The following is a 14,312-nucleotide window of genomic DNA, read 5'->3' on the forward strand; positions in this document are numbered from 1 at the left end:
GCAAAAAAGTATTCTCGTAGCTTCGTAACTTTACAGTTGAACCACTGATGTCACACGGACTACTTTGTCGATCATCTTGGTACTTTTCTGGACCTTGAACGTGGTAGTTACCTTGCTGTCAGAGCAAGGTATGGGAGGGTCAGAGAGCCCTCAGATTTCATCAAAAATATCTTCAATTGTGTTCCGAAGATGAACGAAGGTCTTACGGGTTTCGAACAACACGAGGGTGAGTAATTAATGACAGAATTTTCATTTTTGGGTGAACTAACCCTTGAATAGTTTTGAGTTTTTGATGTTTTATCATGGTTGTACATGCATTACTGTTTGGGGACGGTACTATGCTCACCACAGCTGCATTTATTTGATCACAAATACAGTAAAAACTGTAAAATTATGAAATATTACAGTTGAAATTAACTTTTTTTTGTTTTAAAATGGAGTTTTCAGCATCAGTACTCCAGTCTTCAGTGTCACATGATCCTTTAGAAATCATTCTAATATGCTGATTTGGTGCTTAAGAAACATTTTTTTATAATCCGTGATGAAAAGATGTGCTGCTTAATTTTTTTTTTTGGAAACTTTTGAATGGTACTGTAGATCTATTAGCAGTACAAGGCCTATATATATTTATAGCATTCCTAAGGTCAGAGTCTTCGGGTGGTGTTTGTTCCTTAACCGTTCGCTCTCTCAGATGTTCACAGCAGTAAAGGGGTGAAGATGCAGAAGCGAGGTGGCGGCGGAGGCTTTGGCTACCAGAAATCTAAGAACGTCCACAAGGCCAAGATCTTCAAACACGTCAACAAAAGGAAAGGAGATGGTAGACAGTTCTCACGCTGAGAATAAGATCAATCTTCCTTGTGATGCACCTCTATATGGAGTAACTGTCAGACTACACAATTGTCATTTTGTTAATTTGTTCTCAGTCGTTTGAGAAGAGCTCTGATCAGTCTGCATTCCATGCCTGTACAGAAATCTGTTTTCAGAAGCCGTTATGTAATGCTGAATTTCTATTGTTACTGGCCCAACTCATTAAATATAGAAACTTATATTGTGAATAATTCTTCATGCTGTCTCCTCTCTCCACATGAGATTGAACCTACAACCTTAGTGGCAACCAGGGTTTGATAGATCAGCCTTTGGATTTTCATTTATGTATTTGTTTTCAAATGGCTCATACAGAAAACATTTTCCGTACTGTTTCACAGAATAGAAAATTCTGAGATTTAATAATTTTCATTTATGCACCAATGTAACAAACAAATGCTTGCTTTTTTATTTAAACACTTTAAAACCTGTAAAATGGCACACAAATATTTTGTGTGTGTGTGAGATTAACAACCAATGAACTATATATTAGCATTTTATTAATTTTGGGGTTTTATCCTTATAAAAAAATTGTTTTTAAGAAAACATAACGGTCAAATAAAAAGCAGCACATTGATATCATAATAGTCATGAGGTTGATTCATTTTACATTCAGTATTTTGTTAAATATGTTGTAAATATCCTATATATTATACAGTCTTAGAAGCCATAATGCTGCCATCTTTAAAATGTGCACAAGAATTGCACATTTCAGTTGTAATGTTATTTACAGGTCAAGGCAATCTGTGAACTGAAGACTGAAGAGTCTGTAAGATGCCAGGTTATTTTTACCATTAGTGTATCATATGTGACTCCTCACTAGTCTGAAACCACTATAGTAAATAAATCTGTCAAATCAGCAGGTAGTTCATTTCTCCTTTAATGTGTTTTGGTTTTATGGCAGCAGGTTTTTATGATCATGATACAAAAACAAAGGCGATTAGTAAGGGAATTTGTGTTGTATACATAATGGGTTTAAATAAGGTGACATCAAGGCACAAAACATCTCCAGTTTAACAGTACATAAGTTACATGCTTCATCTCTGAACCTAGAAGAATCTAGGCTAACATAAAGATACTGAACAGTAGAGATTCAGTCTGAAAGCAGATGTGATCTCGGCACGAGGCTGTAATGCAATGAAATACCAACATCAGGCAATGTGATGAGTATTTTGAAGTGCTACTTGGGAGTTGTGTATTAATGGGGGGGTGGGGTGCAAATCCAGCTGTTACGACGCTCCCTTTGCCCTTAATTTAGATAACAGCATCTCATTCTTGCGGCACTCCTGCAACAGACAAGACAGTTCGTTTGTTTCCTCAATCCAGAATAATAGCAATTATCTATAGATTAATGTCTATACACCCTATGTAAAGGAGAAGGGAAGAAATTCATTTAAAACTAAACTTGTGTGAGTATATACCTCTTTAAAGTCCTTGACGGTTTTAAAATAGAGCCTCTGTTTATCCAGCAGCTCCAAGTACTCATCATTCAGCTGATCTCTGCGCATCTTATTCTCCTGTCTTTTCTTTTCCATCTTTAAGCGCACAAATACACATTAGAAAAACACTAATGCAATTCATGTTCCTGTCTGATGGGGTAAATCCACAAATAGCCAGAGTGGAATTAAACGAATTCATATGCAAAATGGAAATAAATAATCAATATTTTAAGACTTGATCTATTATATGATATAGTAGTCTGGTTTTGTACCTTTATGTGACTCTGTTTGATTCCTTCCACAATTTGCTCCATTTGTCTGAGAAACTGTTCTTTACTTCCTGACGAAGCCATGGCTCTAAAAACACACAAACACACTTTACATTCAACTCTGCCTTCATGATAGACATTACAAAAGTCAATCATCTGAGACGGTCTGATGCTCTTGCTGTAATATTAGGACATTTCTACAAGGATGCTGGAGTTTTATTTGAAACTCACTGCTGGAAATGATCATGTATGGAGTTCAGCAGATTGACCTGTGAAAGAAAAAAAAGAGTGTTTCAATTTTACTGCACATCCTTTTAAACACAACACTCTTGACTAGAGTTTGATTCTTTTCATAAATACAAGAAAATTAATTCCCAATAGCACAGATAACAAAGCTGAAACCTCTTTCTCCAGGTACACCTTCTTGTCATCCAGGGTGTTATAGAGAGTGAAGAACTGTTTTGTCTCTTTGTGTGTTGCAGAAACTGAAAAACAAATGAACAATTAAAGAGAGCTTCAAAAAGCCACAGCTTTGATTTCAGCTCATTCAGTTGGATCTATTTTCTAACCAACATCTTAAAGCTATTGAGTAATAGAAGCAGTGAGAGTTTTTTTTTCTTTTTGTATTGCAACCTACATCTGAGTAATCAGATTATTGAGAAAGAAAATAATGTAATGTTCAATATAGTTGATACTATAGGTTGTTGATTGGATGGAGGCAGATCTGACTGTGAGCTTGAGGTCAATTGTACAAAAGGGGCAGAGATTAAGCAGACTAAAAGACTGGAGAAGTCTGTTGTTTCACTGGAAGGTCGAGTTATATTTTAATTAAAAAATATGGGGTAAAAAAAATCCCATCTTTAAAAAATAGATTCTGACTTTAAACACACACACGCACCTTGGCTGTACAGCTCAATAAAGCGTTTCTGATACTGGGTCAGCTCGGCTCTGCTGGGAACCTCATCAATCTTTCTCTGCAGGATGGCAATCTCGCGGTTCCTCCGAGCCTGTAGGGAGCAGTACAGTAAAACTGAGTATAAAGAATCTCTTAAGTAATCTGCTGAGTAAAACCATCAGTTCAAATTGACCTACCATAAGCAGACGGATCTTCTGCAGCTTTTCTCTGTCTGCAGTGTACTGCTGATCGATCAACATATTCATCTCCTACAAACACACATGCAGAGGGTAAGTCTGAGAAGTAACTAGAATGACAGATCGGCTCTGTTCCAAAAAATTTGGCACATTCCCTTTAGGAGGATTGTTTCAAAAACTTCTTTTGGTCAAATTGCTAAGGCAGCATTGGGCACAAGAAATATGGCAACTGAAAGAGGTAAGAGAAAAATGATATCCAAGAAAATGGACAAAGTGACAGAGTGAAGGAAAAAGCTTGAAAAATGACCAAATTTTGCCCAATATTTGTTTATGATATGTACTATTATGCTTATTATGCCATTAGCATAGCAGCATCCTAACACCAAAAAGGGTCGCTGCCTATGAAGAGCGTTCCAAATCAGTCACTTAAGAGGTTCCATTTCAGTTAGGATGACTATGTAGGCACCTTCTTCTCATCTCCTTCTTCTCCATACTCCAGCTTCAACTCTTCAATATTCTGCTGCAGACGGGTCATTTCCTCCTATACACACACACAACTGTTAAGAATACATTCATATCCTCAATGTTACTGACAAACCAAAGTATTGCAACAACAGGGTTGTCATGATAACATACGCGACAGTGTGAGCGGAACGTTTGCTCTTGATGTTTGAGGTTTTCATTCATGGCCACCAAAGCACGAAGCTTCTCCAGAAACCTGAAAGATAAAAACAAACGCAATACTTCAATACAACACATGGATACTGATCCTTCCTAAGAATTATCATGCTGTTTGGCTTTACTTTTTCTCATCTGATTTCTATACACTTTGGTGTTAGCGTGATGCCAAGCTGATGGCACAATTCTCTAATAAGCACAACATACACAAAGAAGCAAATAATCCATTTCTAAGCAGACTGAACTATGTAACCCACATTTACTGTTCAGTGAACTTCACAGACAAATGCAGTCATTTCAATAGGAATTCACACAATCAGGAATTTTGTTGAGGGCGAAATATTTTCCCTCACAGATTTTGCATTGGTTTAGTTGAACTGAAAAACATGGCTGCCTTCGATTACGCAAAAAGTGTAGCATGTCCAAATTCAAAGTATTTATAAAACAGAAAAGTACCCAACTACTTCTGGCGACATTACCCCATGAGGCCATGGGAGAGAAGTTGTGAACGGCAATGAAGAGATGCAACTGATGCCATTAAGTCACATGACAAAGCCAAAATGGCAAATGTTGTATGTTCAGACTACATTAATATTCACAGTAGGGTTGTGACGGTGAGGAAATTTTCCCACCAGTTAATCGACGTGTGACAACACCGGTAATACCGGTGAAAAATCTAAACGACAGTGGGGGTCAGTGACGCGGTGGGCAAGTGACGTAACCGGTGTTGCGGCTTAACACCGGTATCACCGTCAACACCGTCTATCGCGGCAAGCCTAATTCACAGGACATTTATAGTACACACATTCATACTAAATATATACTTTAAATACAAACAGGAAGTACTTATTCAACAGAAGATTCTACTCCGAGAGCAAGCGATTTCAGATGCAGCCTAAAGGTCCTTGCACACTGACTTCGAAATTTGCGTTTTTTCGTTTTCGTCATCCTTTCCTATCAAAATGCTTGCTATGGATGCGAAAATGGAGAAAATCGAACCTGATCCGAATTTTTTATGATGGACGAAAGTTTCGGAGGCAGTGTGTAAACATGATTGACACAACGTGAGGTTGTATTTATTTTTTAACGTGCAAAAATTTCGGACTCAGTGTGCAATGACCTTCAGTTTAGATAATTCCAGGTGTTCTGTTTGCTTACCCAGAATCTGCCTGAGACTCCACGTCCTCCAGTGAGTTCAGCTCTCTCTCCAGCTTTTCAGTCTGTGCTGTGGCCTAAAAAAACAAACATTAATGGTCCAAGTCAACCAGTTATCTGTCAGGATATGTCTGTGCCTAATTGTCTCACCTCGGCTAGTTTGATTTTAGCATCCTCACATGCCGCTCTAGCCTCCTGCTGTTTGGATTGCAGCTGAATAAATCAAGAAACAATGAAGATATAAACAAAGAGAAGAAACAATGACTGTGATATCAGCATTCTCAAAACTGTAATGTGAGGTAATGTGGTATTACCTCTTCGAGCTCTTTTGTTTTTTGAGTGATTTGTTTGTTGAGTGACGCCAGTTGACGCCTGTGTTGCTGCGCAGGTCCAAATCTTTCCGGCCGATCCTCCACAGAGCGCTCCGCCTACCCAATCACACATAAATGTAGAAGGTTGGAACACACTATACAACTTATAAAATGAGAACATTTTTATTTTATTGCAAATTCCAAAATTGTATTCCAGTCTCAAGTCTTTGTTCTTGTTGTAAAAATAAAGGGACTGTTTCCTAGAGGTTCAGTGGAGTTCTATCACTGTTCACCTTCTCGGCATATTCCGTGGCAATTTGCTTGATCTCCTCCGACTGCAGTCCGACAATCTGCCCCACTGTGCTGGCTGACAACTTCCCCTAAAAACACACACAGAAATAGCATAAAATAAGGAGACTGCTAACAGTTTATATTTTTTTTCTTAAAGGCTTCCTTGATAAGAAAGAGTGGACATACAAGAAAATAATTCACCTTTAAACTAAGGTTTCACAAAGTTAAAAACTGCATGTTGTTCTGACCATATACTTTTTTTATTTTAATTTTTTGTGGAAATTACTCCTTTAAAGGGACAGTCTACCCAAAAATGTAAATGTTGTCATTGTTTACTCATCCTCATGTCGTTCCATCAATTTCTTTACCAATTTGTGAAACACAAAAAAGATTTTTGGACAACGTTGAGAACCAAACAACACTGAATAACTCTTATTTTTATTATATAGACAAAAATACTTACAAAAAAAGACAAAAAAGAAAAAGTCACAACAGTCTGGAATGACACAAGGGTAAGAATTTGAACTTTTAGGTGAACTATCCCTTTAACCTCTTTTGCGTTTTAAGCGTTTAGAAATGTACCTCCTCTGTTGCCATGGCAGCCATTCCAGTCATCAAGGCTTTGATTCTGAGCTGTAAAAAAGGCATCCAGAACTGATTGGTTAATGGAACATTAACTTTGGTCAGATAAAGAGTGGGTGATGAAGAACAAGTGAGAGTTATTATAGGCCAAGTGTAGTTTCATATGATCCTAACTGACCTCCTCTGCTGCCTGCAGGTCCTCTTCTTCAGACACCTGGGCCATTCCAGGAGGCACACCCTGCGTGCCCTGAGCCAACACCTGCTTCTGCTCCACTGCCTGTTAGAAACATCATCACATGATCAAACTAACAACCAATCAAAAGCAACAAAGGTCAGTGCCAAGCCCTACTGTCCATCTGTGATCTATTATACCCAGATGGACACCACAGGGGTGGTTCTAGGGTCAGTGCATACAAAAAGTCAACACATTTTTTTGCTGATTTGTACAGAGTTGCCTGTAGAACTGAAAGCTGCAACATTTTGAATCAAACTTATTGCTTGCAAGACTACTTTTGAAGTACAGAGCAGAATAATGATTTAATTTAATGACAAAATTTACCAGCTCTTGGATCAATATATTACCAACATATTCCCATAACTTTTCCACTTTTTTTTAAAGATTACTAGATACATATTTTTAAAAATGTATTTATAAAGATTGCACTCACAAAGAACTTCTAGCAAACTGCAAAGCTTGAACTAGCAAAAATATCCACTATATAAATTTCCATGACTTTTTAAGATTTATCCATTTTATCCAATTTATCCATTGGACTAGTCGTTGCTTAAATGTAACCTTCTCTGACTGGACTTTTTATGTGATGTTACGGTCATCTGATACTCACAGTGCCTGCTTTAGACTGTTTGCTGAATCCATAGCGCCTAGAAAAAACAGAAAAGAAGGTATTTGAAATGCTTCATGTTCACATTACAGACAACATGCGGCTCATTGCAAGAGTCGGTTTCAAAACACATCACACTACAGGCACAACACACCACATGACAGGAAATTACACATGAATAATACATTTAGATGCAATGTGTGAAAAACAGCACTAGGGCAGATGCAAAAGCAAAGACATTAATGCAGTTGATGCAAAGCCAATCTGACCGATGGTCAATCTGTGTCACTCCCATTCCCAGAAACTGAGCTTCAGTCATACTCACTGCATGTATTGTGATATGAGAAGGCACAGACTAATGAGTGAAATAAAAGAGACAGACAGAAAGAAAAAGAGAAGCGAATGAAGAAGGAGTACAGAATTAATAGATGCCTTTAATGGAGAATTTGTTTGACCCTGAAATGCTGATACAATGTGTCAGGAAACAGACCAGTGAAGATGAGGGAAACAAAAGAGAGGGTGAATGAAAGAGAATCTGGATAAAAACTGGTCCCCCCAATTGGTACGAAATATACATAATAAATTAATAATTTTATTTATCAAGGATGCATTAAATTGATCAACAGTGACAGTAAAGACATTTATAATGTGACAAACAATTTCAGCACAGTAATAAATCATATTTTCCAATATTAAAACAGAAAACGGTTATTTTGAACAGTTTGTACTGTATTTTTGATAGCATAAGAGACTTCTTTTAGAAACACTAAAAAAATCCTACCGACCCCAAACATTTGAAAGGTAGTGTATAAAGTACTCCTCCGGTAACTACTCTCTTTTAAAAGCCTAAAGTACCCAACACAGTAACAATCCTTGGTTCACTTCCAGCTGGACATGATGAGAGTACAAAATTCCCGGGTCCTGTAAAGGAAGAGATCGAGTACCTGCCGAACTCCAGCAAGGTAGAATGAACCCGAGACTCTTCATCCAGCAGATCCCCAGCATCCACCTGCCGTTTATAACGCCTCTGAGGAGCATAAACCTCCTACACCCAAACACAATTTATAACATATTCAACATCTCACAATCTTCTATTATTAAATACAAGGAAGAGGAACTAATGGCACATAATTACTGTAGCTGTTTCTCATGGGGGGCAATATTAAATTCAGCAGAGAGGCTAAATTTAAACCCAGTCAGCCAAGCATCATAATTCAAAGCTCATGATGTGTTGTTGATGTATAAAAGCTTAGCGGATGGATACTTACACACACATTCACCACAGTACTGATGGCTCTCTCCTTCCTTAATTCAAACTCCTCATCCTAAAACAAACACATTTACTGAGACTTCAAAGATCACAGATTGTAAAATATTTGACACTTCACAATGTTAATAGCCTGTATTTGTATTTCAGTGTTGGCCTGTTGTCTCACCTCAGGAAATGCATGTGTTTTCTGGAACTGAGAAATGGAATATGACCTGACATAATCTCCCATCTCCTCCCGGGTTTCAATCGCCTTCTTTACCAGCCACTATAGATGCCGCAAAAGATGCAATGTAAGTATTCTTGCACTTTTTTGTCACTATTAAAAAAACGAATTATACTGGAATTTTGGGGGTCTGTAAGTGTTTTCTTTTTTTTTAAGATATTGATGCATTAATCGAAACTGACATTTATAATGTTACCAAAAGAATTCTGTTTCAATAAATTTCAACTTTCTATTCATCAAAAATATTAAGCAGCACTGACAATAATAAAGTTGTTTTCATTCATAACAATAATGTATTTGAGCACCAAATCAGAATATTAAAATGATTTCTGAAGGATCCCGTGACACTGAAGACTGGAGTAATAGCTGCTGGAAATGTAGCTTTACCATCACAAGAACAAATTACATTTAAAAAAAATATTAAAATAGAAAACAGTTATGTTAAATTGTAATAACATTTCACAATATTACTATTTTCACTGTATTTTTTATCAAATAAATGCAGCCTTGAAGAGCGAAAAGAAACTTCTTTTAAAAACATAAAATCATACTGATCACTCAGCCAGGTTTTTTGTAATGTAGGTCTTCAGCTCTTTTAGATGCGAAGGATATGAAGGTGTGCATACCTGTACAACAGGGAAGATGTGGATGAAATCCAACCCTTGGATCTGATGAGGCTCTAATCGGTGAGGACACTTCATTTTGGGCAGAACTGACACAATCTTCTCTGTCAGAGCACTTGGAAATGGAAAAGATACAGACAATCGCATTAACCAGAATTCAGTTCAATCTGAACAGAAAAGCTTCTGTCAGTTTTCATCCTTCATATGTTTATTCTACACACTCACATTTTTTGACCAATGGTGGAATTTTCTTGGAAAAGCAGATCAACGTCTATGTCAAAGTTGCATGTAGTTATACACCAGGTCATTCCTCCAACCACCTAAAGTACAAGCAGAGACTGTTCATAAATAAACTAATAGTGTGTAAAACACACTTCAATTTGATTGGTACAGGTGGGTAAAGTCTGCCATACCTTGTCAAAGGGTGACAGTCCCTTAATGCGTGCTCTGAAATAACCAGCAGCGAGCAACAACTCCAAAATTTCAGCAAGCTTGACACTCTGTTCCTCATCCTCACGTGTCTCCACCTGTCAATCACAGCACATACACAAGTCAATATAATACAGACTCGTCCAATTAAAACACACTTTAAATAAAAATGAACTTGGGCAGTATATCCAAACAATTCCAAAAATGCAACTACAAATTGTAAAATGAGCTTTTTAAATTGCATTTGCAGATACCTCATATATTATATTATTTTATATATTATATTTATTTTCTTCATGCACATTAATTGATATTACTGTACATTGTGTTACATTCTCCTGACAATAAACTTAAGTTCTATTAAACAGCAGGACTTCTTCACCCAGTAAAACAGAATTATTTACATATTAGGCTAAATGTATTGATTTAGCAAACGCGTTTATCGTTGTTAATATAAAAGTGTACTTTATGTCTCTTTACAAGAAAAAAAACAACATGTATACGCTTATATTTAACTGATACGTTAAAGTGATTGGTTAAATGCATAACCTTAAAAGCAGACTGCAAACGCAAATATGCGCATATGAGGGTTTAAGTGTTTTGTTTTCAGTATTACCTTGATGAGATTGCCCTCCTGGTCATATTGGGCTCCGATTTTCGAGCCTGTTCTCACTCTCTGGAACACAGAGGTGGCCGCCATGATGATCACGATGTATCACGTGAGATGAATAACGTGACGCAAACATTGTCACAGTCAAAACGGTTTGCTACTACTTCTTCTTCTTCTTTAAATTTTATTGGCGGTTGGCAAACCAACTTAAAGGTGCATTTATTGATATTACTGTACATTGTGTTACATTCTCCTGACAATAAACTTAAGTTCTATTAAACAGCAGGACTTCTTCACCCAGTAAAACAGAATTATTTACATATTAGGCTAAATGTATTGATTTAGCAAACGCGTTTATCGTTGTTAATATAAAAGTGTACTTTATGTCTCTTTACAAGAAAAAAAACAACATGTATACGCTTATATTTAACTGATACGTTAAAGTGATTGGTTAAATGCATAACCTTAAAAGCAGACTGCAAACGCAAATATGCGCATATGAGGGTTTAAGTGTTTTGTTTTCAGTATTACCTTGATGAGATTGCCCTCCTGGTCATATTGGGCTCCGATTTTCGAGCCTGTTCTCACTCTCTGGAACACAGAGGTGGCCGCCATGATGATCACGATGTATCACGTGAGATGAATAACGTGACGCAAACATTGTCACAGTCAAAACGGTTTGCTACTATACAGTATGAGTGCAATATGAAGAACATTTCTCACTTGCTCAGCTGTCAAACATCATTGAGACATTACCGGTTTAAATATTTGTTTAATAAAGCAACTTAAATAAGTGAAGACTTGAGTGTTTTGGTCTTTTATCAGTTCTGGTGTTTGTTTTTATGGCTGGAGCTCAGAGATGTGATACTGCTTAAATGACAGTGGCAAGACAAAGTGGCTATTCTGTAGACTTGTGATTAAATTAATTTGTTTTTAAGTCATCATCTTTCAGCATGTTTTTTATACATTAAATATTTTTACTTCTTGAGTGCAGGATATATACATGTAGGCAGAGTCTAGATTTTTGGTGAATGGACTAGTTTCTATGTACCACAATGAATTGTATTCTTGTTACAGAGGACGTGACAGTGACCTTAGCTGACTTCCTTGGCCTGAAGAGTTCATTCAGGGCTCAAAGGAACAAAACCCATGAGGACGCTATCTGTGCATGCTGTTGAATCCATTCTGCAAATAATTTAAGCTATGTATAAAGTACCCAAACAGTGATTAATATTATCCATGTGGAATATTACCTAATGACTAAATGACAGATTACATTTAGTGAAGCACCTACAATTTATCATATCAACTAATCACAAAATCTGCATTTAGGTTTTGCTTTATGTATTTCCTGCACGTATGTGCAATATTGCTTACATGCATTTTAATAGTTCTTGAAATCCAAGAGGAAATTTAAGAAATATAGTCATATAAATTAAAACCAATATGATGGATGAAGCACCTTCAAACAAAAGTCAAATCAAGAAGCTGATTTATTGATTTAAAGCCTACATTTAACTTAAATGTTCTACTTTTGTTTAATTTGTGCAAAAAAAGCAATGTAAAAACAAAAACGATTCAATGTGTGAAATGTGCACGATAGCCAAATCATTTATTTGTATTGTGAAATAAAGCTAATAGAATTTAACTTTAAATATGTACACTCAGCATTATGATATTTCTGCTTATATGTCCTGATGGTTTTGAATTGCTGTGGCGATATTAGCTCTCTGCTCAACAACAACAACAAAAAAGCTTCTAAAGCTATTGTCAGTCAAGACGTTGATCTTAAGTGTTTTTAAACCAGAATGTTTTGCAGCAAGTATATAAGTTTTGACAGCATTTCCATGCTTTGCTTGTATTTGTATCTTTCCTCATTTGTAAGTCACTTCTGCCAAATGAATTTATGTAAATATAAATGTAAATGTATGTTGTGCTTGGTAAAGACTTCACCATTCTGTATATCCTGCTGATTTAGTATGCTTGGCTGTCTAAATAGGTTTATAATTCAAGTATGGACTGACATTAGGAATAAACTGTCAAGGGAGTGTCCCTCAAGGCTGTGCATATTGTGCATAATTCTGTCTATTTATAATTCTATAATTTATTTATTGTAATGTACATTGTACAAATTGAAATAAACTGTCAAGGGAGTGTCCCTCAAGGCTGTGCATATTGTGCATAATTCTGTGTATTTATAATTCTATAATTAATTTATTTATTGTAATGTACATTGTACAAATTGTGTCTTTTGTGTAATATTATATGTAGACTTTTAATATTTTATTTGGTGTAACATTGTTTAAAATTCATGAATTGTTTATAACGTAGACTGTTTCTAATTTTTCTGTATTTAATGTAGAATTACTTTTTTATGAAAATGATTTTTGCTGTAATTTTTGCAGGAGCAAACACACAGACTATTGCATCTAATAAGGCGGGGGAAAAAAGGAAAAGTGGGAGTGTCTAGGAAGGAATGAGGCAGAGGAAGGGGTGTAAGAAGGAGGCTGGCTATACATCACAGTGGAAGGAGCCTGGACTGCAGCTCTGTTTTCACAGTCCTTCGCACACAGCAGCCAAAGACACAGCAGAGCCCATCCTCCTCGAGTAGCTCTTTCAGTTCCACCAGATGTCAGTTCATCAGACATCCTTTAATCCGGTGAGTTCTCTTTATCCTCTTTTTCTGTGTCACTCCTCAGTATTTTGCTTTAGTCTGCAGCCCTCTCCAGTCTCTATTTGCTGTGTGTTTACAGCATTACTTTGTCAGCATTTACTATTACTTTGTCAGCATTTACTATTATTAGGGGCTCACATTAGAGCACAATATGGTCTTCATTTGCACTAAGACTCTGTAACTACTGCAATATTTTAGGATTGTGTAAAGGCACATTTAGTACACCCTTTTTTTTTTCTTTTTTCTTTTTGGCTAATGGCCTCATTTAGGGTTCAAATCAAAGTGAAGTCTGGTAATGCTATACAATATCCATTTATTTAATACCAAATAATGGATAGAAAGCGCAAAATTAGATTCTACTTGATCCACTTGGGATATAACAGAACATAAAGATGATGCCAGCAGAGGATCTTGTGGATCTCAGAGACCTATTTAGCCATGACTCGCCTGACTGCACTGCTTTACTTCTGTCAGAATGAACAGGCATTCTCCATTTCCTTTGGAGAAATTAACTAGAAAGTTGTCTCCCCATTGTAAAATAGGCTACAATGGTTATGCAATCAGCCTATTTCTAGATTTTATTTGGCATGTCTGGGATTTCACTGACAAAAAAGCTTTGAGCTCTTGTTTCATCATGCATAAGGAGTGTCATGGAAATTCTCAATACGAATACATTTTACTAATCTTACTACAAAACTAATCTAACTTCTCTAGCACGTACAACTCAGACAACCTCCAGTTGTCAATAACATAATACAATACTACAGTACCAATTCACTATCATCCAAAACTTCCCTTCCAAAAGTATAGTGATGGCGTCCGTCAAGAAGCTACTATCACTACCTCAAACTATAGACCTGCACTCGCGGGACTCAACGCAACCAGGTGCGGCGCGGGACAACTCTTGATGGGCGAGTGCGAGTGCGGGTGCGGGCGGGAGGAGACTCGTGTGTGTGTGTG

The 14,312-nt window shown here is 36.7% G+C and overlaps 3 protein-coding genes across 4 annotated transcripts in view; 2 read left to right on the forward strand and 1 right to left on the reverse strand.

Annotated features, from left to right (window-relative positions):
• The window catches only part of LOC107741906 (ATP-dependent RNA helicase DDX18-like), a 5,749-nt gene extending 4,493 nt beyond the window's left edge, over window positions 1-1,256 (forward strand). For both annotated transcript variants that reach the window (XM_016554713.1, XM_016554712.1), the window contains exon 14: window positions 692-1,256. In XM_016554713.1, the coding sequence (XP_016410199.1) occupies window positions 692-837 (146 nt within the window). In that variant the 3' untranslated portion in view covers window positions 838-1,256. The remainder of the gene's footprint in view (window positions 1-691) is intronic.
• A 615-nt stretch (window positions 1,257-1,871) lies between these two features.
• Window positions 1,872-10,798, reverse strand: LOC107741907 (coiled-coil domain-containing protein 93-like). The gene is made up of 23 exons (XM_016554714.1): window positions 10,685-10,798; window positions 10,053-10,166; window positions 9,865-9,959; window positions 9,643-9,754; window positions 8,960-9,058; window positions 8,792-8,848; window positions 8,468-8,568; window positions 7,527-7,563; window positions 6,860-6,958; window positions 6,682-6,732; window positions 6,102-6,188; window positions 5,812-5,925; window positions 5,648-5,710; window positions 5,501-5,574; window positions 4,301-4,382; window positions 4,131-4,205; window positions 3,665-3,736; window positions 3,471-3,579; window positions 2,975-3,057; window positions 2,804-2,841; window positions 2,576-2,660; window positions 2,286-2,399; window positions 1,872-2,150 (listed from the first exon to the last, which is right to left on the reverse strand). The coding sequence occupies exons 1-23, from the start codon at window positions 10,766-10,768 to the stop codon at window positions 2,094-2,096; spliced, it is 1,902 nt and encodes a 633-aa protein (XP_016410200.1). The 5' UTR covers window positions 10,769-10,798; the 3' UTR covers window positions 1,872-2,093.
• Window positions 10,799-13,204: 2,406 nt separating this feature from the next.
• Window positions 13,205-14,312, forward strand: part of LOC107741909 (1-phosphatidylinositol 4,5-bisphosphate phosphodiesterase delta-4-like) — an 8,961-nt gene continuing 7,853 nt past the window's right edge. Inside the window, exon 1 of the mRNA XM_016554716.1 lies at window positions 13,205-13,337. The gene's annotated coding sequence lies outside the window, so the exon portion shown is untranslated. The remainder of the gene's footprint in view (window positions 13,338-14,312) is intronic.

This window comes from Sinocyclocheilus rhinocerous, unplaced genomic scaffold (genome assembly GCF_001515625.1).
Source record: "Sinocyclocheilus rhinocerous isolate Xijiao unplaced genomic scaffold, SAMN03320098_v1.1 scaffold226, whole genome shotgun sequence".
NCBI classification, from domain to species: domain Eukaryota; kingdom Metazoa; phylum Chordata; class Actinopteri; order Cypriniformes; family Cyprinidae; genus Sinocyclocheilus; species Sinocyclocheilus rhinocerous.